The sequence below is a fragment of the Petaurus breviceps genome, unplaced genomic scaffold, assembly GCF_028583685.1.
Source record: "Petaurus breviceps papuanus isolate PSGF00001 unplaced genomic scaffold, PetGlider_PUasm1.0 64, whole genome shotgun sequence".
Taxonomy (NCBI): Eukaryota; Metazoa; Chordata; class Mammalia; order Diprotodontia; family Petauridae; genus Petaurus; species Petaurus breviceps.
This window is the reverse complement of record NW_027186428.1, coordinates 1,531,424-1,558,440: the sequence shown is the minus strand read 5'-3', so window position 1 is coordinate 1,558,440 and position 27,017 is coordinate 1,531,424. Positions and strand designations below refer to the sequence as shown.

Genomic DNA, 27,017 nt, shown 5'->3' with positions numbered 1-27,017 from the left:
AGCCTCTTACCCATAACCCTCTCTGAGGCTTCATCAGAACACAGTCCCTTAGGCTGTCTTGCCTCTGATCTGTGTCACTCCCTTTGATCTTCCAAGGTTTGGGGAAGAAGATGCTAACTGTTCCAAGGTCCATTTTCAATCCCATTGTCTTCATAAAGTATTCCCTGATCATTGTAGCCCCCATCGTTCTCTCATTTTCCATTCACTCTCAAATTCTTGACTTCTGAAACAGATCTCTAAGGCTACCACCAATCTCTTCATGACCTTTTCTCAGCCCTCATCCTTCTTGATCTCTCAACACTGGTCACTATTGACCACTTCCTCTCCCTTTCTTCTCCTTTATCTTTTGGGGTGTCCTGGTTCTCCTCTCATTTAACTAGGCCTCTCCCTTCTCTTTATTGGGACCGTCATTCCTGCCTTACCCCTCTAAGAGTGGCTGGTGGACCCCCAGGCTTCCTGGGACCCTGAATTGGGCCCTCTTCCCTTCTCTGCGTACTCTGTCCCTGAGAAATCTCATCAACCTCCTTGGACTCAATTTTCATCTCACCTCAAGCTCCTCATTTATAAAATGGAAATAATAACAGCACCCACTTCTAGGGGTGTCATGGTGATAAATGAGGGGGCTGGATTGGATGACCTCTAGGCCCCGCCGAGCTCCAGATCTCTGATCCCTCAAGAGAAAGAGGAATGGATCACAGTACAGGAGGGAAAAGGTAATTAATATCTAGCATTTATATCATGTTTAAAGATTTGTAAAATGCTTTAAATAAATCATCTCATTTGTTCCTCATAACAACCCTGTGAGGAAGATGATAGTATTATCCCCCATTTACAGATGATGAACTGAGGCCCAGAACCAAACCCTAATCGCCCAGCAGGATTAGAACTAAGGTCTTCCTGATTTTAGGTCTAATAGTCTATCCACTGTACTGCTTAGCTGCCTGTAACTGGGGGAAGGATGGGGAAAGACCAGCAGGATCAGAGGCTGAGGCCAGAAAACTCAAGGTTCCTGTCTTAGGCCATAATGGTCTTTACAAAGTAAAAAGTGAGAGCCCTGGGCCTGAAGGCAGTGTCCTAGGAGACAGGCACAGGTGCCCAAGGAAACTCACCTGGATCTAGGTAGCTCCAGACAAGTATTACCTGTCACATTATATGACACTTTACATTACTTTCCTGATCTGAGCCTCAGTTTCCTCCACTGTGAAATGGGGATAAATGGGGAAATAAACACCTATCTTATCTTCTCTGAGGAATGCTGTGAGAATCCAGTGATTGGGAAAGTGTTTTGGAACTTGCAAAGAGTTCCCTGACACATTATGTAGGGTCATGAAGAAGGCTTCCTGGTGGAGGAAGGTCTGTGGAGCCGCTGAAATGGAGCTATGAATTGGGAAAGTCAGTGCTACAGGAAGACTGCCCTGATGCCCCTGCTCAGTCTTCCTCTAGACCCCGCAAGACAGGGCAGTGTCTCTTCGAGGAGCCCGACTGGGGCAGAAGGCAGTGAGGGAGCACAGTGTGTGTGGGGGGGGTGCATACCTTGCTCAGCGATGTCAGTGAGGATGGCCTGGGCCACATCTATAGCTGCCCTTCCTGCCTCGAGCTCGGTTCCGTCATCGGTCAACACCAGCTGGATCTGTGTTGTGCTCTCGGCCTGTCGCTTCCCATGTCCTGTGTGCCTTGACCCTCGAAGTGTGGGTGCCCTGTGTACTTTTGAGATGGCCATGCGCACTCCTGAAGCCTGGGGCTGAGGATGGCATGAGATCAGCCTAGGGTCTGCGGTGGACCAGGGTGGACAGGCCACCCTCGGAGAGGCCAACTAGGCTGTGGGGAGCTTGAGGGCCTGGGGGTGTGTGGATGGACTGGTCCCTGGGGGAGGGGAAGAGTGCAGAGTATAGAGTCAGACAAGAAGTCTGGAGAGAAGGGGAAGTCCTAAGGGAGGCTATTTGATGGGTAGGGAACGAGGCACGGTTTGGGGGAAGAGAGGCAGTAAGCTTGATAATGCAGGGGGACAGCCTGGTGTTGTGGCCTGAGGTAGATAGGATGTCCTCTTTTGCTGAAGTAGAACATTGGACTTTTTGCATGGACACTCTCAGTGAGGGTTAAGGAGGAGGACATGGTGAGGAACCCTGGCCTGAGCCTCAGGCTGGGCTCCAGAAAACTTGATCCTCTCTCTCCAAAGGCTCCCTGGGGAGCAGAGGCTGGAAGAAGGGGTCAGCAACATGTGAAAAGTAATCTCTGATCACTCTTTCCTCATAGCCTTGGTTTTTTTTTTTTGGAGGGCAATTGGGGTTAAGTGACTTGCCCAAGGTCACACGGCTAGTAAGTGTTAAGTGTCTGAAGCTGGATTTGAACTCAGGTCCTCCTGACTCCAGGGCCAGTGCTCTATTTACTGTGCCACCTAGCCTCCCCTCCCTCATAGCTTTGTTGAAGGGAGGAAGGAAAGAGGAAGGAGACAACCATTTATTAAGCACCTACCATATACTAAGTTGTAGGCAGCTAAATGACTCAGTGGATAGGACACTGGGTCTAGAATCAGGAAGACTCGAGTACAAATCCAGTCTCAGATACTCGCTAGCTGTGTGACCCTGGGCAAGTCATTTAACTTCTGATTGCCTTAATCCACTGGAGAAGGAAATGGCAAACATTCTAGTATCTCTGCCAAGAAAGCCCAGCTTTGGAGTGCTATGGTCCACAGAGTCATGAACATGACTGAATGACTGAACAAGAAATATGATAGACACTGCTGTGTTAAACACTTTACACTCATCTCATTTGATGCCCACAACAATCCTGGGAGGTAGGTGTTATTATTTCTCCATTTTACAATGGAAGAAACTGAAGCAGACAGAGGTTAAGTGACTTGACCAAGGTCACAGTCAGCAAGGGGGGATTTGAACTTAGGTCCTCCTGACTCCAGGACAAGTGCTCTATTCATTGCACCCCCTAGCTGCTTGGAGAGGACAAAGAGGAGAGAAGAATGTGGGAGAAAAACCAAGAGAAAGAGATGGGAGAACAAGAGAGGAGAGATAAAAGGAGAAAGAGAGAAGAGGTGGTGAGAAGGTTTGGAGTGCTGGGAGGGAGGAAAGAAATTTCCCCCAGTCTGGAGGGGAGGTCAGTGTCCCTGGAATGAATTCCAGGAATGATGAACTGAGGCAGATGACTGAGGGGAGGGCATGGATGGGGGATCCTGACCCTTCTTCTGATCTATACCCAGAGGCTGGATCTCAACTTTCCCTAAACGTCTGAGAGTCTCCTGGGACAGTAGGGAAGAGCCTAGGGAAAGAGGCCTGGGGTCTGGCAGGCTTCCTTCCCTCCCTCAATCCCACCCCCCCCCCAAATTCACACTACCGGGTCCAGGAAGGTTTGGAACAACCTCTGCTTGTACTGCTGAAGATCAAAAGCCTGGTTGTAGTTGAGGAACAGTATGGCTCCTGAGGAACAGGAAAAGAGGAAAGCTGTGGACCCCTTCTCCTCTGGGGAGCCCACCGGGGTTTATGTACCACCCAACCCATCTCTGTGCACTTATCCCCCAGCCATCCCCATGGCAGGCTTCTAGAAATTGCAGGCACGTCTAAGAACTGGGGCTCCTCTTGAAGAGATGAGAAAGTCCCAGGCTGGAAGTCAGGAGCCCTGGGCTCTTGTGCCAACCCTGGTCTTGATCTGTTGTGATTAAGGACTTCCCCTTACAGTCTCAATGTCTTCATTTGCATAATGGGGGACCTGTGGCCTCGAGGCCACAAGTGGCCCTCTAGGTCCTCAAGTGTGGCCCCTGGATGGAATCCAAACTTCCCAGAACAAATCCCCTATTGTTCTGTATAGGAAAGCTCTGTCTGGAGAGTATGCTAAAAAGCAGAGACATCACCTTGCTGATGAAGGTCTGCATAGTCAGAGCTAAGGTTTTTCCACTAACAATGGATGGCTGTGAGAGCTGGACTTTAAGGAAAGCTGAGGACCATAGGATCAATGCTTTTGAGCTGTGGTGTTAGACTTTTGAGGTCAAATCAGTACAGCAAGGAGATCAAAACAGTCAATACTTAAGTTAATTCAGGCTATTCACTGGAAGGTCAAACACTGAAACTGAGGTTTAAATACTTTGGCCACATAATGAGAAAACAGGACTCACTGGAAAAGACTTTGATGTTGGGAAAGGTTGAAGGAAAAAGGAAAAGGGGACGGCAGAGGATGAGACAGATAGAGAGTGCCATGGAAACAACAAACATGAACTTGGACAGACATCGGGAGATAGTGGAGGATAGAAGGGCCTTGTGGGCTATGGTCCATGGGGACACAAAAAGTTGGACGTGACTGGAGGACTGAACAGCAACAACATTCCTAAGGCCCAGAGAACCTAGTGAGTGTGGAATAAATTCTTGTAGGTTGATTCTGTCTTTGAGAGCAAATATCCTTCCTCCGGCTCTAAGAAGCACTATTCTTGCCCGACTCTATCTTAGGGTCCCCGGCTTACCACAGATCTTACAGCACTGGCCCACAGGCTTCAGGGCTCCTTGGCAGGCAGGCTTGGGGCAGCGACCTCCAGAGGTCTGAAGCAGAGAGGCACAGATCCAGCTCTCAACCTGGAACGGGATCCATCAAGTACACTCAGCAAACACCCAGAATCCCTCATGCTTTTGCTTATGGATGTGGGGGAGTTATGGGAGGACACAAAGAGAAGACTCTTGACCTTGAACCTCCAGAGAGTTCACAACCTAGTCCAGGAGGAGGGGGGATAAGAGGTGGAAAGGTGAAACCATGGAATAATGAGAAAGTATGTAAGCATTCAGAGGAGGGAGGAATCTGGGCCAGCTCTGGGAATTAGGAAGAGTTTCACAAAGGAAACGGAGCCTGAGCTAAGCCTTGGAGGACAAGCCATCTTTCAAAAGCCACATGGGGCTTGGAGAGTATTCGAGCAATGTGAGAAAGCATTCTTAGATGTTATTCCTTCCTTTCTTTTTCGATCGTAATCCCCTTCCAGGTCCATCTCTTCTCACTTCCCACGTGGATAGCTGTAACTCCTCCACACCAGGTCCCCCCAAGCCAAACCATCAAGTACACACTGTCCGAGTCATCTTCCCAAGACACAGATCTGACTCTGCTATAAAATCAATCAGGGACTCCCCATTGCACTCCAAATCCTCCTCAGTTGGCCTTCAACCTACCTTTCCAGATTGATCGAACACTACTCCCCTTACCTCTAGCATTCTGGTACTTTTCTGAAGGTATATGCAATATCCATACCCATAGTCTCCCACATCTGGGAGGGAAAGCATTTTCTCAATGCTTTTCCAGGGCCAAGCAGGGCCATTATAACTATACAACATTCAACTTTGCGTGTCTTGTCCTTGTTCTTTGTGAGCTAAATGATTTCCAAGTTCTCTTTCAGCTCTGCAGTGAGATGGGAGGTATAGGGCTCCAGGCTCACCTCATCATTCCCACACTCACAGCCTGAAGGGTCCTCACAGGGGTCAGGAGCCAACCTCAGAGAACCAGCTCCATGGAACTGTAACTTCCCAGTGCTGCTGGTCAGATAGGCAGCCAGTTCCTGGTTTGTGTTGAATTTCTGTAAGGCAAGGAACCCCCATCCCCAGAATTACTGTAAAAAATAATATTAATAATCCTTTTGACAGCTAGAGAAATAGAGGCCCACAGGAGGGAGTGGAGGTACTTGTCTAAAGCCATGTAGGTAGTGAAGCCCTTTTTTGTAAAGGGAGGGAAAGAGGGAGGGAGGGAAGAGAGACAGACAAATAAAGACACAAAGATAGAGACAAAAGATACACTGAACAACAGAAAAAGGGGGGGAGGGAACAGGGAGAGAGAGGTGGGGAAGAGAGGAAGAGAGAGACAGAGAAAGAGCGACAGACATAGAGAGAGACAGAAGGGAAGAGACATACACAGAGAAAGAGACAGACAGACAGACAGACTGACTCAGTATAGGATTATAATGAAGTCTAGCGTTATTGGTCCATGGATTGGTTTTCTTTTTTCTATCCCTATCACATGATCTACTCTTTTAGAATAAACATTTGCTCAAAATGAACACTATTTAAATGAGCAGGCAACTACCGAGATAATAATTTGCCTGGCAGTTTGAAGCAGGTGAGAAGGTAAATTCACCAGGTCCAAATAGTGGGAACAGTCTGGAAACAGCAAAATTCTGGTCCAGGTAGGTCCTTACATAGGCCAGTGAACCAAACACAGCTGCAACTGCTGTTGACTATATATTCCGTTTGGTGTAGCAGTGAACTTCACTTGCAATTAACTGGTCACTGATGAGGGGACATGCCTGTATTTCTAGGCCCCCTCGTCTTTCAGGAGCTTAAAAGCTCTCAGGCTCCCCTTGCTCTCCTCAATCTTGGATCCTCCTCCCATTATCTTTCAATCCCTCTTTCCAGTAGGGAAAAATTATACTTCCTGTTCATAAGGGATGTTAATAAGAGGTCATCCTAGTCAAAGGGTATTAGGACTAAAATCTTTATGTGCTGACTACCAATTTAGGGGTCTCTCCACTGCTCCACACTACCTTTTTATGTTACCCTAGTAAAGGATGCATTTGGGATAATCTTCAGATGGGGGAAGATAGCTAAAGTTCTCCCCATCTAGGGAAGGGAAATAGACTAAGACCCCTGGTTTGTACACTGTGCTGCCCAGGGACTCAACCCCACTCACCTGGCCCAGGATAGATATACTATGGAGGTTGATGGTTCGGCCACCAGCTCCCAGGTCCACACGGAAGGAGGTTTCTGGTGGGAAGACAACATCATCCTGGCGACAGGGGATAAGTTCAGCATCCACAGAGAATAGGTGGTCACTGTATTCTAGATCTGTATGCCACAAGATGGGGTCATACCAGCTATATCGATCAGCACTTAGGAAGTGGATGTTGTGACCTAAGAAAGAAGGGCAAAGACAGTATTGCCCATGAGGGCCAAGCCAGAGACCCTGAGATTGAGACATGGGTCTCATCCTGGCACTGCATGGTATTTAACAAGTCGGTCAATAGCCCTAAAGGCCACTATCAATCAGTCAATCAACAATCAACAAACTAAGTGCTTACTACTAGGCTCTGGTGATTCAAAAACAGAAATGAAGCCATTCCTGTCGGGAAGGCAATATGCAACAAATCTATAAGTATGTAAAAAAGGAATACTAGCTAATTTTAGGGGTGCAGAAGAAGGTAGTAGCAGTTGGGGTTTCATAAATACAGGCAAACTGATACACTGTTGGTGGAGCTATAAATTGTTCCAAACATTGTAGAATTCCATTCGTATTTACAATAAGAAAGTGACTAAAGACAAAAAGAAAGGCCTTGTATAAAATGAAATACTCCCAGAATCTCTGTAATAGCACTTTTTATAATAACAAAGAACTGGAAACAAGGCAGATTGGTACTTGGTGAAATAAACTGTGGCATATGAATGTGACAGATATTACTGTGCTGTTGGACATTGAATACAGAGAAGCACTGGAAGACTTATACAAACTGATCCAAAATAAAGTCATCAGAATCAGGAAAACAACTGTACAATGACTGCACAATGTAAATTTTTAAAAAAAGGAACAAAAATAAAAACTAAATTATGAAAAAGCTTGCCCCTAAAGAAGAGATAGGAGAATGTATCTCCCCCTGGCCCTGTTTTTACAAACATGGGCACTATGGGTAAGAAAAACTGTATATGTCGCTGGTTAATGTGTTGATTAGTTTTGCTTAACTTTTTCTCCTCCCATTTCTTTTTATTATAATGGATGACTCTGAGAGAGGGAGGAGGGGGGTTTTTGATATAAAAGTTATATAAAAATGGGTTCTCAATAAAAATTGCAAAAACTTTAAAAACAAAAATAAAAGAAAAATCTTCACATAGAAGGTAGAGCTTGATGTTAACTTTGAAGGAAACTAAAGATTCTCAAAAGTGGAGTTGAGGAAGGAGAACATTCCAGGCATGGGGGACAGGCAGAGACTGGGACACTCAGAACTACTTGCTGATCTGTATTCTAGGTATTAGGTGGGGAAGAAACAAAAAATAGGGACAAAATTCCACCTTCAAGGAGCCCCTGGTCTAATGGAGGAGGCATGGCTAGCCCAGGGGGAACCCCACCGTTCTCTGGGAAGAAAGAGTTCACTCTGAAGGGCTGGTGCCTTGTTATATCCCACCTAAATCCGAGCTGGGATCAGAGGCACCATCAAATGCAGCAAAGCCAGAACCAGAAGCCAAGATAAACTCTCCATCTAGAGGGAGGTACTAGAAGAAACAAGAAGGGAAAAGAAATACAAATGATCACCAATCATACTTTCAAATACTACAAATCACTAATAGTAATAATAGGTAGCATTCATATACCACTGTAAGACTTACAATATGCTTTACAAATTATCCCTTTTTTTTGGTTTTTACATTTTTTTTCCACATTATCCCATTTGATAAGAGAAATGGAAATGAAAACATCTCTGAAGTTTTGCCTCACACTTGGCAAATTGAAAAAGATGATAAAGGATGGGAACAATGAATGCTAGAGGGTCTGTGGGAAGATCAGCACTGTGACTTGCTCCAACTTTTCTAGAAAACAATTTGGAATTATTTAAGAAAAGTCTCTGAACTCTTCATATGCTTTGACCCTGCAGTTCCACTAGGGGGCACATATTCTCTAAGGAGGTTAAAGATAAAAATATCCTACACAGACCAAAATATTCAATGCAGCACTTTTTGGGACAGCAAAAATCTGGAAACCAAGTGGCCACTCATCAACTGTGGAATGGCTGAACAAATTGTGGCATAGAAATTTCACAAAATACCCTTGTGCCATAAGAAAACAGATATGAGGAATCCAGAGAAACATGGGAAGACTTATATGAATGGATGCAGAACAAAGTAGAACCAAAGAACAATATACATAAGGACTTCAAAAATGTGAAGAAAAACAATACTAAAAGATATCAGAAGTCAAGCCAATGCACTGACCAATCTCAATTGCAGAGGTCCAGTGTTATTTCCTTCCTCTCAACAGAGAGGCGATGGGCTACAGGTTTGAAATGAGATAAACACTGTCAGATGTGGTCAATGTGTCGTTTTGTTTTGCTTACTTATACTTCTTTGTTACAGGGCAGGGGAGGTGTTACTGGAAAAGCAACATAAAAAAACAATAGAACATTTTTTAAATGCATAAGGGAGGCAAGCAATGTGGAGGGAATAGGAATCAGAAGACTTGATTTGTAGTCTTGGCTTTGTCCCTGAATTATTGTATGTTATTAGGCAAATAATTTCTCCTTCCTGGGCCTCAGTTTCTTTCTCTGTAAAAAAAAAAAAAAGCAAATAGGGGAAGGGAAGGAAGATTGAACCAGATGGTCTCTTCTTTGTTCTACCTTTTCAACCAGTTTTATTATACATTATTCTCCTTCATAAACTTTCTGTTTCAACCAGTCTTGCCTTCTTGCTTTTCCTCACACACCTTGTTCTGTCTCCTATATTTGCATCTCCCTATTCTTGGGATGTATTCCATCTTTTACCACCCTGTCTTAGAATTCATTCACAGCTTGGCTCAAATGCCATTGTGTACATGAGAACTTTCCTGATTACCACCTCCCCCTCCTCCCCCGCCCCTGCCCCAACCATTCCTCTCCTTCTCCAATCACTTTTTTATTTATTTGGTGTCTATTTTGCATGCTAATATGTGCAGGGAATGGGAGACTGTCCCAGCCCTTAAGAATGCATGCAGGAGGGGCGGCCAGGTGGCTCAGAGAGTAAGAGCACCAGCCCCAGTGTTGGGATGACCTGGGATTGAATCTGGGCTCAGATACTTAGCACCACACCCAGAAATAACTGGCCATGTAACCTTGAGCAAGTTACTTAACCCCAATTGCTTAAAAAAAAAAAAAGAATGCATGCAGGAAGTTTTGCCTGATGCAATCTGCCATGTGGCTATTTGATGAGTCAACTTCTGGAAAAGAGTCCTAGAAGGCTCCACTTTGCATTTTGGAGCGTGGCTATTTCCTGTCCACTTCTTGTGGTAGTCAGGGAAGGGAACTGTGGTCTAGGAAGTCACAAAGATGATAAGGGGGACAGCAGAGACATCCATTAACATTCTTTCCAGAGGCAATCACACTAGTGAGTTTATTACAATTTTCAGAGAAAGAAGGGGGAAAAGGGGATGAGTGGGAGAGGGCATGAACTTGGTGACTGGGTAAAAATGAGGACACAAAGACCCGGGGGTAGCCCAGTGGTTTAGGTCCTTCCAGGCTCCTCCTCAGGTGGTCTGGTTTTGAGGGAAGAGCAACAGGAATAGGCATCAATGATGGTGAGATCACAGGTTCATTGAGGTACAGTGCTTCTTTACAAAGGAAAATGATCTTCAGATTGGGAAGGATAGGACAGAAATAATGAAAAAGGCCTCAAAATCTAAGATAAATGAGACAGCAAGCGTGCACTGAGGTGCTTCTCTCAATGAACCACAGCCTCAGGACACTTAAAGATCAGACTGATGAGATTGCTGGGCCACTGTTAGTGACCTTAGAAAAACTCCAGAAAAACAGACAGACCATAAAACTAGGGACAGGCGAATAACAGCATGGTTTTCAAAGAAAGGGAAGAGTTAGTAAGTTGGAGTAAGCTGGAGGTCTTGCCTTTGATTCCTGGAAAAATTTTGAAGTATATAATTAAACTATGGTTAGTATTTTGAAAAGCAAATTGCAATCTCTGAAAGTCAACATGGCCTCATCAGGGACAGGTCATGCCAGTCTAACTAATTTTCCTTTTTGAGAGGAGGGATTAGACTTATTTTGCTTGGCCCCAGAGGTCAGAATGAGGAGCAATAGGTAGAAGTTACTTGGGATACTGACAGGTTGAGTGAGTTTTCCATGGCAAGGCAGCTGGTGGTATAGTGGATAGAGTGCTGGGTTTAGAATCATGAAGATCCAAGTTCAAATACAACTTCTGACACTTACTGTGTGACCTTGGGCAAGTCATTTAACCTGTTTGCCTCTGTGTCTCTATCTGTGAACTGGGGATAATAAAACTACCTCCCAGGGTTGTTGTAAGGATCAAATGATATAATAATTGTAAAGCATTTAGTAAAAATAATGTTCCTGGAATATTGTAAGTGCTAAATAGATGTTTGATATTATTATAAGGGCTTTGTGATATCAGAGGAAAGAGGGCTAGAGCCAGGAGCCCTGAATTTGTTTCTTACTTACTAGCTTTGTGATCTTGGGCAATTCTTTTCAACTTTCTATGCACAAGTTTCCTCATTTATGAAATAATATTCTTTGGATCACCTGCCTCAACTGGGCTATTTCAACATTTGTCAGAAAAGTTCTCTTTAAACTTCAAGGTTCCACAGAAATGGCAGCTGCCATTATCATTGTCATTCTTCTTGGGCTCCTCTTTTAAAACATAAGTCAGTAGGAGAGGAATCATAATATTGTTTTTTCTGTAGACATGAGGCTGTGACTCATGCAACTGGTTATATTTCCATGAAGCATGAGGAAGCCGGGGTTTGGGGGAACATGGGATGCTAACTGAAGGACCAGCCTTGACATGAACCAGAATATTCCCTTGACCAATTGCAGGGTGAAGGCTCTATCACCCTCCCACCATCCTTGACACACATCCATAGTTGCAGGGAGACCTAGGGAAGAACTTCCTGAATATTAAGGAGGGGAATCAAAATGGGAAGCTGAAGAGCCATTGGGACCAGTATAGAGAGCAGGGGTGAGACACTTCTGAAGGCAAGGGGATGCCTGGTGGGCTTCTAAGGGTTCTCTCTGCAGCTGGAAGCCTAACCCTCTTCCTTTGCATTATAAAAGGTGCAAGAAGGGCTCTGATCAGCAGATGGCAGCAGTTGGCTAAATCACCTTCCATGCTGGAGCAAATCCAGAATGGTCACTAAATTCCTTTACCCAGAAGATCACTGGATTATAGGATTTAGAGCTGGAAGCAATCACTTAGAGATAGTCTTGTCCAAACCATTCATCTTACGGATGAAGAAACTGAGGCGAGGAGAGGGGAAGACACTTGTCTGAGGTTGCAGAGAGCCAGTGACAGAGCCAAGACAGAGGCCAGGTTTCCTGCCTATGAACCAGTTTGGGGCTGAGACTCTGATAAAGACACACACACACACACACACACACACACACACACACACACACACAGAGTAATAAGGCACACACAGTAATAAGAGCCCTAAGATGCCAGTGACTAAGGCAATAAGTCAACATTTATTAAATGCCTACTATGTGCCAGGCACTGTGCTTAGTGCTGGCCAGAGAGGAATCGGGAGGAATTAGGTTAAAGAGGGATCATATACCTAGAGTTGGAAGGAACCTTGGAGGCCGCTGAGTCCAATCCCATCATTTTACAGGTGAGGAAACTGAGGCACAAGGAGGTAAAGTAATTTGTACAGATCTAAGTGGCAGAGTCAGGATTTGAACCTACATCCTCTGTCTCCAAACCCAATGTCCTTCAATTTAACAAGCAATTATGCAAGTTCCTATCAGATTGGGCTAACATGACAAAACAGGAAAATGGTAAATGTTGGAGAAGATGTGGGGAAATTGGAACACTAGTGCATTATTGGTGGACTTGTGAACTTATCCAGTCATTCTGGAGAGCAATTTGGAACTATGCCCAAAAGGCTATAAAAATGTACACGATGCTGAGTGAAATGAGCGGAACCAGAAGGACATTGTACACACTAACAGCCACATCGCACGATAACTGACTTTGGTAGACTTCGCTCTTCTCAGCAACGCAAGGACCTAAGACAACTTTGGACTCTGAATGCAAATAAAGCTACTATTTGCTCTTCTTTTGTTGTTTTGTTTCTTCTTTCTTGTGGTTCCTCCCATTTGTTCTAATTCTTCTTTACATCATGACTAATGTGAAAATATATTTAATATGAATGTATAAGCAGAGCCTGTATTAGACTGCACACCATCTTGGGGAGGGGGAGAAAATTTGGAACTCAAAATCTTATGGAAGTGAATGTTGAAAACTAAAAATAAATAAATTATCATATATATGAGTATATATGTATATATACATATATGTGTGTGTACGTGTATACACATACACACGCAAGGTTCTACAGGGAATAATAACAATAGAATACACTTCTATAGAGCTTGAAGGATGAAAAAGCAGCTTCATAACTAACCTGTGAGATAGATTGTACAAGTATGATTATCCCTATTTTATAGATGAAGAAAACAAGGCCAAGGGAAGCAAAGTGACTTGCCTAGGGCCACACAACTAGTATCAGAGGCTCTTGGGGAAGCAGACTCAGATCTTCTGAGTCACAAACAAGTATGATTTTCTAATGGAAATTTACCCAGCTCTTTGCAAAGACCAAATCAGACTGATCCCAATCTCAAGCACCAGAAGCTTTCAGAGTCAGAAACCCAGAGTTTCAGTCTTGGCTCAGATATTTCCTTGTCTGAGATTCTGTTTTCCAATCTGTACAATGGGAATTAATCTTCCATTTCTTTACTTGAAGGGTTATTGTGAGGAAAAAGCTTTGTAAATATGAAATACTTCACCTCAGCTATGATTTCGTCCGTATGGGAAGTCTCTCCAGCAGTATGGACTCCAACCCACCCATGTCTTGTCAGCTGTTCCCCTCTTGTTCATATCCTCCCATAAATCTTTCAGAAGTTCATTCAAGGTGTTGTAGATTGCCAGTTTTGTTTTGTTTTGTATTAATTTTGGAGGTACCAGTATAGCATGTATTTAAAAACATTTGTTGTGGTTTAGTCATTTCAATCTGACTCTTTGTGACCATATTTGAGGTTTTCTTGGGAAAAATACTGAAATGGCTTGCCATTTCATTCTCCAGTTCATTTTATAGATGAGGAAACTGAGGCAAACAGGGTTAAGTGACTTGTCCGAGGTCACAAGGGCTAATAAGTGTTTGAGGCCAGATTTGCACTCAGGAAAATGAGTCTTCCTGACTCCAGACTTGCACCATATCCATTGTGCCACCTCGTTGCCATTTTAAAACATAAAGGGTCCAAATCTTAAGTAGGAATTATTATTATCATTGTTACTTATTATTATTATAAAAGAAACAAGCTCTCAGGCATAGATAAACACAATCAGATGGACAAATGAAACTCCTAAAGCATATGACCGACCAAGTCACTCCCCTGGTTCAATAAAACCCATTGGATTCCTGTTATCTCTAGGATCAAATACAAATTCCTGTTTGGCCTTTAAGGCCCTTTGCAATTTGGCTCTGTCCTTCCATGTGCTATTCATAAGTCCCGTTCATGCCCTCTCTGACCCAGTCAAACCGGTTTTCTTGGTCTTCTTCACATGCAACAATCCACTTCCTGCCTGCCACATTTGCCCTGTTTGTACCCTCATTTCTACCTCTTAGTATCCCTAGTTTCCTTCAGAGTTAGTATAAGGATCAGACCCTCCATGAGGCTTTTCCTGCTCCCTCTCAGCTCTATGTATTTTGCATGTATTTATCTGTATAAGCTTTCTCTCTCTATGTGTAAGGTAAGCCTCTAGAGGGAAGGGACTATTTCATTCATTGCCTTTGCATCTCCAGCATCTAGCACAGGTACACAGTAGGCATTTAATAAATGCTAGTCAACTGATTGATAGATTAAACATTAGGCAGGTAGATAGAGGGGAGGAACAGACAGACTGCATGACCAGGACACCAGTGAATAGTTTGGGAGGCTCCTGACTGCAGGGCCCTGGCAGACGCTGGGCCAATCTCTCTTCCTGAGGGTGTGCGCTGAGGGGATGACCCCCTCCCACAGCCTCTGCAGCTGTGGGCTACTCATTTATTTTGATGTCTACAAAGAAACCCTTCCTACCCAACCTGGGCCATGGGCTATGGAAGCCCTGCAGTCATGTGGGGATATGAGGGGAGATGGATATCCTGGCACTGCTCTAGGCCCTGCCCCCAACACTGGCTTTCTCTGCAGCTTCCACTGAGGGAACCCGCAGTGGCCAGGATTGTGGGAAGAAGTCCAACCTAAGGGAAGCCAGCCAGGGTCCTAAATGTGCATTCTCTCCTGCAGGAAGGAATAGCACCAGAGGGAAGGGAAGACTAGGGGACTCTGTCTCCAGCCCTCTGCCCTCCCCTCCTCAGTCTTGGGGCTTGGGGCTCTGTGACCCTGTGGGGGCTATTATACAGTATACACACCTGTATGTCTAGCTATCTATACTCCTGCATTTCTCCCCAGCCTAACCTCCCTATATAACTCTCCAAACTCCTTTACTCCCTCTTCCTCTGTCTTTTCTCTTTCCCTTCTCCCCGCTTCCTCTTCTCTCCTCCAATATTGTCTTCCGTCTGCCCACTCTCTCAATCTCTCACTCTTAATGCCTCTTGTTTGTCTTTGTCTTTGATGGATTCTCTCTCTTCATCCGCCTGCCTGTTAATATGTTCCTGCCTGTTTCTCTTCTGTCTCTATTTCTCTTACTATCTCTGTCTGCCTATCTGTATCTGTATGTCTGCATCTGTTGGGGTATTGCTTCCTGTCTGCCTCTGCCTGCTTGCTCCCCCTTCCACCCTTTCTCTCTCTCTTTGTCTCTGTCTCTCTTCCTCTCTCTGTCTCTCCCTGTCTGCCTCTGCCTGTCTGCCTGCCCCCTCTCCCCCTTTCTCTGTCTCTCTCTTCTTCTCTTTCTGTCTCTCTCTCACTGTCTCTCCTTGTCCTACCTCAGGGAGCCCTTTCCCATTTGCCAACCACTCAGACATGCCTCAGGAAGGTGAAGAAGATTTTTAGATCCCTTCCTTCCCATACACACCCCTCCCCACTCCATCATAACCCTCAGTCTTCTTCCCATCCCCCATCCACAACCTCCTTTTCCTCCAGGAGTTTCCTGCTGCCTTTTCTGAGGTTACCATAGTAACTGTCTCCCGTTGGAAGAGGGAACCTGTGGAGGGAGCACAGCCACCTCCCTTTCCAGGCACTGCAATCCTTTCTGCCACCCACCTTTCCACAGAGAGGCTGGGGCCAGCATCCATCCTCAGAATGCTCTGAGCACTATCCCACAGAAGGATAGGTTTCCTGGAGAGGTTGCAGCTTCCCTGTCTTTGAAGGTTTTCAAGCAAAGGTTAGGTAACCATTTGCTGGCTACATTCCGTGGGCATCACTTTTGGATATAGGATGGATTAGATGGCCAGTTGGGTCCCTTCCAATGCTCAAATTTTTGGATTCTTCTATTCAATTCTCTTATCTGCCCTCCTACCCTCCCACTCTTGGGCCAATGTCAAGAGAGTAAGCAAGCACCTTTCTAAGAAGGACATGAAGTCTAAAAAGGTCCTAAATAACTTCCACACAAGTTTGCCCAAGTACCAGAAATTCCACTGTTAGGACTTTATTCTTGTGGGTCAAGATCTGACTTCCTCCTCTAAAATAACCAATCAATGCTCCCAATCATCGTGTTGTTTTGCGCCCTGCTGAGGGAAGGGGGTGGCCTGGGGATGGTAAGGAGGCACCGAAGATGAGATAAACGAATGGAGAAGCAGGATCTGTCTTGATCCTTAGTGACTCCCCTGCTCCACAAGGGGCCCCAGAGACTCAGAAGACTCTTTTACCACATCCAAGGAATCAAATAACCACCATGGGAGCAATAATAGCAATGATTACTATTGCCATTACTAATAATAACCAGGATTAGTAAGGCAGGAAAACAGAGGAGACAGGGTGCTGAACTGGGAGTCAGCAAGAACTGGTGACATTTCTCTATTCTTCTCATAGAATCCAGGGGTTCTTAATTTGGGGTCCATTGACTTATTTTTTTAAAAATATTTTTGATCACCGTAGTTTAATACAATTTTTTCCCCCTTAATCCTATGCATTTTATTTTGACCAGAGAAAGGGTCTACAGGTTTCATTAGACTGCCAGGAGAGTCTACAAGGCAAGCCAGAGTGGCATAGTAGATAGAATGCTGGGGCCCAGAATTGGGAAGAACTGAGTTCAAATCTAGTTTCAGATACTTACTAGCTGTGTGACCTTGGTCCAATCACTTAACTTCTGTAGGTTCCACTTTTCTCAGCTGTAAAATAGGGATAAAAATAGCAGCTTGCTTGGAGAGTGGCTGTCAGGATTACCGTGTTTCCCTGATAATAAGACCTATCCCGAAAATAAGCCCTCCCCTTACTGTGTAAGATTCCTCTAAAATAAGCCCTCCCCCGAAAATAAGCCCTATTGAGATTGCTACGCTACACGCTACATTACGGTACCCTCTGTATGCACCATCCCCCCCCCTGAAATGCACGCTGTGCTCCGAGCTGCATCCAATCAGAGCTGCAGCAGTGAGTGCGTCATCCTATTCTTCCCCACTGATTTGCTTATTGAATAAAGGTACATTTTTTGTTCACATTTACCTGTTTATTAAAATTGCTGTCAATGTTCATTAAAATAAGCCCTCCCCTGAAAATAAGCCCTCTGGTGTTTTTCTGTCCAAAAAATTAATAAGACAGTGTCTTATTATCGGGGAAACACGGTAAGTGAGGTAATATTTGTAAAATACTTGACCAACAGAAGGCCCTATACAAGTGCTAGGTATTATTATGTCACCAAAAAGTTAAGAACTTCAATAAATTGTAAATTCCTCGAGGGTAGGGACTGTTCACTTTTTGCAAGTATTCCAGATGTTTAGCACAGTGCCTGATAGGCACATGGTAGGCATTTAATAAGTGCTTGTTTATTGATTAATTCCTTCCTTCCAACATTTATTATGCACCTACTGTTTAAAAAGCTCTCAGCAGACCAGAGAAGAAAAGCAGAGAAAGAGATTATCATTTCCATTTTACAGATAAGGAAGCTGACAGCCAAATAGCAGAAGTGATTTGTCCAAGGTCCTAGAGCCAGTTAGTTGCAGGACCATCTTTGTCCTGTCCCCTCCTTTGAACCTCACTGGTACCATTAACAGCACCATCATCTTTCCAGTCTCAGAGTTATCTCTGATTCCTCACTCTCACTCACTCCACACAGTCAATCAGTTGCTAGCTTTTATTGTTTCTACCTTCATAAGGCTAATCCTATATGTCCCCTTTTCTCTTCTCACACAGCCCCCACCCTGGTTCAAGTCCTCATTATCTCTCAGCTGCACTATTGCGATAGCCTCCTAACTGGTCTCCCTGCCTTCAATCTCTCCCCTCTCCAATCCATCCTCTACAAAACTCTTGAAGTCATTTTTCAAAAATGCCTTATTACTTTACCACTCAATAAACTCAAGTGACTATTACCTCCAAGATAACACATAAAGCACTGTGTTTGACATTTAAAGCCCTTTATAACCTGACCCCTTCCTACTTACACTTACTTCCTTTCATGAACTTTATGATCCAGTTACACTGACCTTAGGTAGCTAGGTGACTCAGGGGATAGAACACTGGGCCTAGAGTCAGGAAGATCTGAGTTCAAATTTGACCTCAAACTTTGCTAGCTGTGTGACCCTGAGTAAGTCATTTAATCTCTATTTGCCTTAATCCACTGGAGAAGGAAATGGCAGATCACTCTAGAATCTTTGCCAAGAAAACCCTATGGACAGTATTGGCATGATATAGTCCCCAGGGTCACGAAGAGCTGGACACAAGTGAACGACACCACTAACCTTATTTGCTGTTTCTTATTCACAAGACCCCATCTTCTGTCTTTTCCCACATCTGGCATGCTCTCCCTCCTCACCTCTACCCCTTGTTTCCCTGGTTCCCTTTAAGACTCAACTCCAGGTCCACTTTCTACTGGAGGCCTTTTCTGGTCTCCCCAGCTGCTAGCACTTTCCCTTCTCAGATTGCCTTCCATTTATTCTATATAGATCTTATATGTACATATTATTTACAGATTTTCTCCCATTAGACTATAAACTTTTTGAGGGCAGGGACAATTTCCTTTCTTTGTATGCCTAGTGCTTAGAACAGTGACTAGGCACATAGAAAGCATGGGATAAATGCTTACTGACCGATTGCTTTATTCTGAAGTCAGTTTCTCAGAGGGCCATTTGGAGCAAGGGTCTGGGTGGAAGAAGAGAGGAGTGGGGAGAATAGCACATTTTTTAACCAGCCAAGACATAGTAAAACAATTTATGACCAATTCTTCACCATATTCCCTAAGAGACCATTCAAAGATCTTCCGTGCCCTTGGAAATAAAGCAGGACCTTGGGAATATGTCTCTAGATTTATCATGGAACAATAAACAAAAACTGGGTCCATAGACCCAGTGAGCTATGAGATACAGCAAAGCAAGGCCCTCCCAGGGTTTATTCAGCTGTAAGAAAAAGCTGATTAATTACAGAGGATCCCTGAGAGTGGAATAATATTCATTCTGGCCTTTTAAAGAAGTAATTTCTCCTGGAAGAAACTCCATCCAGAAACCTCAGAACAGCAATCATTAGATGTAGAGTGTGAAGAGATTTTAGAGGCTGCCTAATCCAATTACCCTCAAACTGAGACCGAGAGATTAAATGACTTGTCTAAACATAGGTGGTAATGAGTAGGGGTACAATTTGAACCCAAGCCACTGACTCCACTCTTCTTTCCACTGTACCACAAAGGCTCCCAAGAGGCCCTTTCCTCCATCCTGGTCTCTAGTCAGGAATAATCTTCCCAGTGAACATTCCTCCTGAGACTTCTATGAACTGATGCTGAGTGAAGTGGGCAGAACCAGGAGAACATTGTACACAGTAACAGCAACATTGTGACAATGATCAGCTGTGAAAGACTTAGATACTCTGATCAGTATAATGATCCAAGAAAATTCTGAAGGACCCATGATGAGAAATGCTATCCAACCCCAGAAAAGAGAACTGATGAACTCTGAATGCATATTGAATACTGTTCAATGGGTGGTGAAGGGGCGGGGAGGAAGGAAAAAATTTGAAACAAAAAATTTTTTAAAGAATGTTAAAAAATAAATTAAAAACCCAAACATTCCTTCTGGACACAAGTAAGCTAATTCTCCAAAGTCAAGCAAAGACTTTTTGCCTGGTGTATTGGCAAGAACACTGGTCTTGGAAATCAGAAGACCAAGTCCCCACTCTCCCACTCCCTTGCCATATGACTTTGAACAGTTAATTTCTCTTCTTTTGGGTCCCAATTTTCCTCATCTATACAATAAGTGAAGTAGTTGAATTTCTAGCTTTGACATTCTATGATTGAGAAGGGAAGGTCAAAGTAATAGAAAACTCAAGTCAATTCAACAAACTTATTAAACATGACTATGTGAAAGGCACTGTCCTAGGGGGAAATGTGACAGCCTGGATCTGGGATGGCAAGCCTAAAGCACCCTCCCTACAAAGATACAGTAGAAAGAGCATGGGAATAGAAATCAGAAAACTTGTGCTAAAGCTTATTCCTTGGGGTGGCTAGGTGGCGCAGTGAATAGAGCACCAGCCCTGGAGTCAGGAGAATCTGAGTTCAAATATGGCCTCAGACACTTAACATAAAAAACTAACTGTGTGACCTTGGGCAAGTCACTTAACCCCAATTGCCCTACCTTCCCCCCTCCAAAAAGCAAAAAACAAAACAAACAAACAAACACTTATTGCTGTCATTTACTAATTTGTGAGGTAAGTGATTCTTTTAGCATCAGGTCAAGTCAATGATATTTATATGCATACTAGCTAGGCACTGTGTTGAGTTCTGGGGATAGAAAGAAAAAAAAAGTCCTTGCTTTTAAGGAGCTTACAGACTGATGGGAGTGATAATATACAAAGAAGTAAATACAAATAAAGCATATTTGGGATTAGTTGACAGAGAAAAGGCACCAGCATTAATATAATCTGTAAAATGAAGAAATAGCCCAGATGCTATCTAAGGTCTCTACCAGCTTTTTTTTTTTTTAATGATTGGTTTCCATTGTAATCCTAAGTATTTTGTTGTTAAATTATATTCAACTCTTCATGGCTTCATTTGGTATTTTCTTGGCAGAGATACTGAAGTGGTTTGCCATTTCCTTCTTTCTTTTGGAGGACAATTGGGGTCAAGTGAGTTGCCCAAAATCACACGGCTAGTAATTGTGTCAAGTGTCTAAGGTTGGATTTGAATTCAGGTCCTCCTGACTCCAGGGTGGGTGCTCTATTCACTGTTCCACCTAGCTGCCCCACTGCTACTTCTTCTGCAGCTCATTTTACAGATGAGAAAACTGAGGCAGATGGAGTTAAGTGACTTGCCCAGGGTCACACAGCTAGTAACTGTCTGAGGCTGGATTTGAACTCAAGAAGATGAATCTTCCTGACTCCAGCTCTAGTACTCTATCCACTGTGCTACCTAGCTGCCTAATTTTTTTTTCTGGTCCTGTTTGTTTTAGTCTTCTTTTTTCTTGAATAAAACTTCCCCCAAGTAAATACAAATAAGACATACACAGGATAAATCAACAGAGAGAAGGCACTAGCATTAATATCATGTATAAAATGAAGAAATAACCCAGATACTATCTAAGTCCTTTACCAGCTCTGATACCCACAGTTTTAGGATCTCAGAGTTGGAAAAGACTCTAGAACTAATCTAACCCAATCTAGAAAAGCCTACAAAAGCAGAAAAAAAAAAGAAATACTTAAGGGGCAGCTAGGTGGCGCAGTGAACAGAGCACCAGCCCTGGAGTCAGGAGGACCTGAGTTCAAATGTTACCTCAGACACTTAATACAAAAACTATCTATGTGACTTTGGGCAAGTCACTTAACCCCAATTGCCCTCCAAAAAGCAAGAAAAGGAAAGAAAAGAAAAGAAAGGAAAAGAAAAGAAGAGAAAAGAAAAGACTTCAAGACTAATCTAGCCCAAGCTAACTTAAATGGTAATCCCCTACACAATATTCCTAGATGTTAAAGATTGAAAATGCTAGTAAAGGTGTGTACAGTTGTTCTTGGGGAGCAGCAGGGCATACTTCAGGTGTTTGCTGCTGCCAAAAACATTCCAGAAGCATCAACCTGGCTTGGCCACTTGTGTTCCCAAGATGCATAGTGGTAGAAATTAGCCCAAAGTATGTGGAGGATGTTTCAAGAAGCAGAGAGTAATGTGGATAGGACTGAGTTTATAAAAGAATGAAGGAGTCACTGGAGATTAGAAGCAGGATATGCTGGAGATACTTCATGTAAGTATGTATGGAGGGTGATTGAGCTATATTATATGTCTTGGTGCCATCTTCTAGTGATATAAGTCATTGAACCATGATGAAAATACCTGAGTAGATTAGATAGATGAACAAGCTTCTGACCTTCCAGTATTTTCCACAAGATAAATCAGAAAGGAAACTAAGGCTCACGCCCTATGTGAGATCATTGTGCCTGGGAGAGGTTGTCAACATAGATCTGTGGCCAGCCATCCTCTGCTTAAAACCCTTCCCTAATGGAAATGCAGTACCCACTGAGACAACCCAAATGAGGCAAGTCAAAATGAGCCTCCCTTCCACTCCCACCCATTGTGCCAAGCTCTACATTCCCTGAGGCTAAACCAATCAATTTTAAGACCTCTTGTGACAACTCAACTCTTTGAACACAGTTATCAGCACCCTGCCTCTCCCTCACCCCAACTCTTTGTTACATACCCAGTTATTTCCATTAATCATAATGGTCTCCTAGACTTGGTTACTTACCCTGGTCACTCTCCTCTGGACTCAGTTCAGTTTGTTAATGTTATTTCTAAAACGTGGTCCCCAGAACAGGACTATATGCTCCAGATGTAGCCTCACTAGGGGAGAGACCCACAGAATCGACACCATTTGAGTTCCAACCTTGGTAGCACTACTTGCTACTTGTGTGACCTTGGACAATTCACATATCCTCTCTGGGTCTCAGTTTCATCATCTAAAATGACCAAATTGAACTAGATGACCCAGAAGTTCCCCTTTACCCTAGCTCTCTATTCCTATCATTTAAATAACAGACTAAAATCATGTTATCCTTTTCGGTTTCCAAATAACACTGGAGTTTTGGTTTTGTTTGTTTTTTGGAGAGGCCTATGCCTTTAGAGGAATTCCTTGTGTGTAAGCTGTCCCCACTGATGCAGATTGACAACTCCTCTTTAACTTAATCTTAGGGGACTGCCTGGAAGTACTGAGAAGATCCACAGTCCCACAGCTAGCATGTTTCAAGGGTAGGTCTCCTTTACCACTGGTGCTCTGTTCACAATACTATGCTGCCTCTAATAGAGTTTATAGTCCATTCCCCCCACACCCTCCCAAAAAAAACCCAAGCCCTGGTCTTTTTCACATGAACTTACCTTGCCTTCCTCATCTTGGACTTGTGCAGTTCATTTCTCTAACCCAAGTTTAGAACTTTGCATTTCTTTCTATTAAATTTCATCTTATCAATTCAATCCTTCACTCCAGCCTATTAAGATTTTTTTTTAGATTTTAACTCTACCAAATATTAACTATTTAACAACTCTCCAAATATTAACTATTCCTCCCAACTTTGTGTAGAATATAAGGTCCCTGAGTACACTGGTGGTCTCCCTTTTTTTGCATTTATATTGCCAGCACCTGACAAAGTGCTTGACATACAGTAGGTGCCCAATAATAGCTCACTTGTTGTTGCCTATCTGCAAATTTGATAAGCATACTTAACATTTCTTTGTATGTAAAAGAATTTAGCAAAATTTAAAGCACTAACAAACATTAGCTATTCTTATCATTCATCCAAGTTCTTGATTCTGATAATTGTAAAGTCCTTTTAAACCAGATATTCTGGGATTCTGGGGAGACTTAACTGTTAAACTGAATCAGAAGACAAGAAATTCTCCTTCACTATCTGGTTCATTTCTGGGGCTCACATCACTGGGCAGTGACCCTCCATTCCATGAATACTAGGCTGTCAAGCCTGTAGCCCCAGTCCAAAGGCTTGAACAGCTTTTGACACTGATAGACTTGGGATCAGTAACTACTTTTTAAAATCACATGCAGCATCAGCTTCAATAGCATCTCCCATAGAGATTATAGATTCTGATATTGTATTTTTTTAAATGCTATAGATTCTTGGGAGACTGGCAGATTAACTGTCATTACAGAGAGTTAAACTTTCATGGTTGGAAAGAGACTAAATGATGTTCAGAAGAAAGAGAATGAAGAGAACATCTTTCCTGAGAGCTATTTTAATTTCTCTTATAAAGTAATATGAAAAGAATTCTTGAGAAAAAACTTAAACTGATATCCTGAGAGAAATGAATGGTAGGATTATGTTTCCAGAAATGAGAAGTTATTGGTTGTTGTGATGATTAAAGATAATTTAGCTATGATCTTTCCCATGTGTAAGGGTTATGGGATTTAAAGATCTTCCATGCCCCAGTGGACTTGCTGACGTAGCAGGAAGGGGCGGAGCAAGAGGAAGCGGAAGCAAAACTAGAGTTCCTGCCGTGGCTGGCGGTGGTGGCGACGGTGGCAGCAGCAGCAGCAGAGGCAGCGGCAGCGCGAAGCCCTTTTTGAGTTAGCCAGAATTTCTGCTAAGGACTCCTGCTGAGGACTGCCAGGGGCCGGAGCTGCTGGGAGCGCGCTTCCGGGACGCTGGGTGGTTGCTGTGAGTGGGGAGAGGAGGACCTTTGCCTGAGGTAGCCTGTTCTGTTTTAAAGGCTTGAAAATGTGGATGCTTTCTACTTTATCTACCTGTGCCAATGTCATAACTACTCTGATGGCTTTCACTTTCTGGTTTTGGGACTCAGTCTTTTGGTATCTTAATAAATTTTCTAGCTTATTCCCCCATATGGCAAGCATGATATATTTTGTGATGGATAATTATATCAGCATATCTGTAATCTCCATAGGCATTGTGAATATGGCATTGCTGATACACCATGGCATTATAAATAACTATGTCTTAAAAAAAATTTTGTTACACTGTTAATAAATAGTATAACCAGTAACTTTGTTGTGTATTTAAGACTAGTAAATTAGATTAAGGGAATGTGTGTGTGTAGGTGTGTGTGTTTGTGTATCTAGAGAGAGAGAGAAGCAAATGTTTATGGGACAAGAGATTTATTAAATAATATGTGAAATGAATAAATGTGAATATTATATGAATAATATAAATAACATTTAATGAAGTGGAGCTCAGAGAAAATTGATTAACTACTAGGAGAAATTGAGATTTAAATAAATTCAAAAATTCTTCTCAATTACCTTAGAACTTAGGATGAGAGAATAAAGAAAATGGGCCGGGTAAAGAGAGTAACCACCCCACCTGGGCTATACATGGGGGTATCAGCCCTACAATCCCATTACATATTGAGTCTCATCTGGTATTATTGAATTTTTTTCTTTCCCATAAGCATTTCTCTTTCATTATAAATTCATTATAATCACAAATGCAAAGTCCCTGACTGTGCTACTGACAAACAAACATGAGATTAATGACATTCATCTGCCTGTACATATTAATTTCATTAACTAATATTTCATTTTTATTACTTTACATAGTATATGTTTCATGATTGGTTTAGCATTAAAACTATCATTTTGGGGGCAGCTAGGTGGCACAATGAATAGAGCACCGGCCCTGGAGTCAGGGGGACCTGAGTTCAAATCTGGCCTCAGACACTTTACACTTACCTTGGGCAAGTCATTTAACCCCAATTGCCCTGCCTTCCCCCCTCCAAAAAAAAAGACAAAAACTTGTCATTTTCATTACTTTAAAAAAGTGGAGGCTTACATGTTTATATTGTATTGTGACTTTTTTAAATTAGAAACTCACAGGGCAGGGGTTTCCTAATTTTAGGAGTGGGCTCAATAAGAATAAAGACATTGTAAGTGTAATACTCTTTTGGCACTGCCAAGGATGCTTTGATTAAAAAGGTAGCCCCTTTCATGATAAGAGAAGCCTAAAAAGTGGGTATGCTTGGACCAGAAAAGCTGGGTCTTTGGAAGCAAGAGAGTGAGAGCCGAAGTTTAGGGAACTGCCAGGTCAGGCAGTTAAGCTGAGCATCTGCATCAAAGATCCAGAGAGGCCAAGGGCCATGAGAAGTGAATTTTGGCCTGCCAGAAACAGGCCTATGCAACCAAATAATTCTGGAGAAGGACAGGGCAGGATTGAACTGATGGAACCATTTTAACTTCTGAAACTAGAGCTGGTAACTTATCTCCTGCCTCTCCTTTCCTTTCATCTCTCCTGAGTGGAAGTATGTAGCTGTGTGCCCATCTCTTTGAACTTTATCTCCAACTCTTAATAGTTTATTAATCTTTCCTGTGCACCTACCTGTAATGTCAACTTTTATGATACACACCATTAAACATTTCTTTGCCCACCTCTGCGTATCTTTGAACAAGTGCAGCAGAAAGAGAAAATAGTGGAGTACGCAGAAAGGAAAAGACAGAGAAAGATTTAGAACCAGTAATCTGCTCAAATGCTGTTTTTTCTGGCCGTAGCTTGGGAGCAAAGAGAATTATTGATTCATAGTCACAGTTTTCCAGAAGAGGGGCGAGGGGGGAAGGGAAAGAAAAAAGAGAATGACACACACTATCTCCAGATCTGAGGTTTTTAACTTGGGTTCCACAGATATACAAGCGGTTTGTGCATAGATTTCAGGGATAAAAATAAACAGGAGAAAAAATACATCTTTGTTTTCATTAACCTCTAACTGAAATTTAACATTTACTTCAACTAGGAATTTTTTGGAAAATTATCCTGAGGAGTCTGTAAGCTTTATCAGACTGTCAAGGGGTACATGACAAAAACTGTTAAAAGTACCTGCTCTGGACAATGAACGATGTTTTAATGAATTAAGGGTTTGAGGCTGTAACTGGCTTTACAGCAAAGAAAGGCAGGACCATCACTCCATTCTTGTCCATTCTTTCATGGGTTTGGTTTGAAGGGAACCACTTCCCCCAAAGGAGGAAAATTGAGAGAGTGACTAGATAGGGGGGAAGTCACCCCTGAGGAGAGAGTTTGGAACAATAACAACCTCTTAGCAACCCAGTCCACCAGCATGGTGTAGCATCATAGCCTACTGCTAAAGAGGGACATTTCAAAGAAAGGTCGAAGATTTGAGAGATTAGAAAGGAATCCACAGCAACATCAGGGCTGGGAAGACTCCTTAGTTAATACTCTGTGAATTACTTCATCTATCCTATCATGAAAAAATAACATA

The 27,017-nt window shown here is 43.1% G+C and overlaps 1 protein-coding gene across 3 annotated transcripts in view; it reads right to left on the bottom strand.

The window, feature by feature from the left end:
- Window positions 1-27,017, bottom strand: part of AMN (amnion associated transmembrane protein) — a 78,560-nt gene that overhangs the window by 7,486 nt on the left and 44,057 nt on the right. For all 3 annotated transcript variants that reach the window (XM_069103754.1, XM_069103755.1, XM_069103756.1), the window contains exons 4-9: window positions 8,144-8,231; window positions 6,661-6,881; window positions 5,417-5,554; window positions 4,463-4,571; window positions 3,346-3,428; window positions 1,534-1,741 (exon numbers count right to left, since the gene is read on the bottom strand). In XM_069103754.1, coding sequence (XP_068959855.1) covers window positions 1,534-1,741; window positions 3,346-3,428; window positions 4,463-4,571; window positions 5,417-5,554; window positions 6,661-6,881; window positions 8,144-8,231 — 847 coding nt within the window. The remainder of the gene's footprint in view (window positions 1-1,533; window positions 1,742-3,345; window positions 3,429-4,462; window positions 4,572-5,416; window positions 5,555-6,660; window positions 6,882-8,143; window positions 8,232-27,017) is intronic.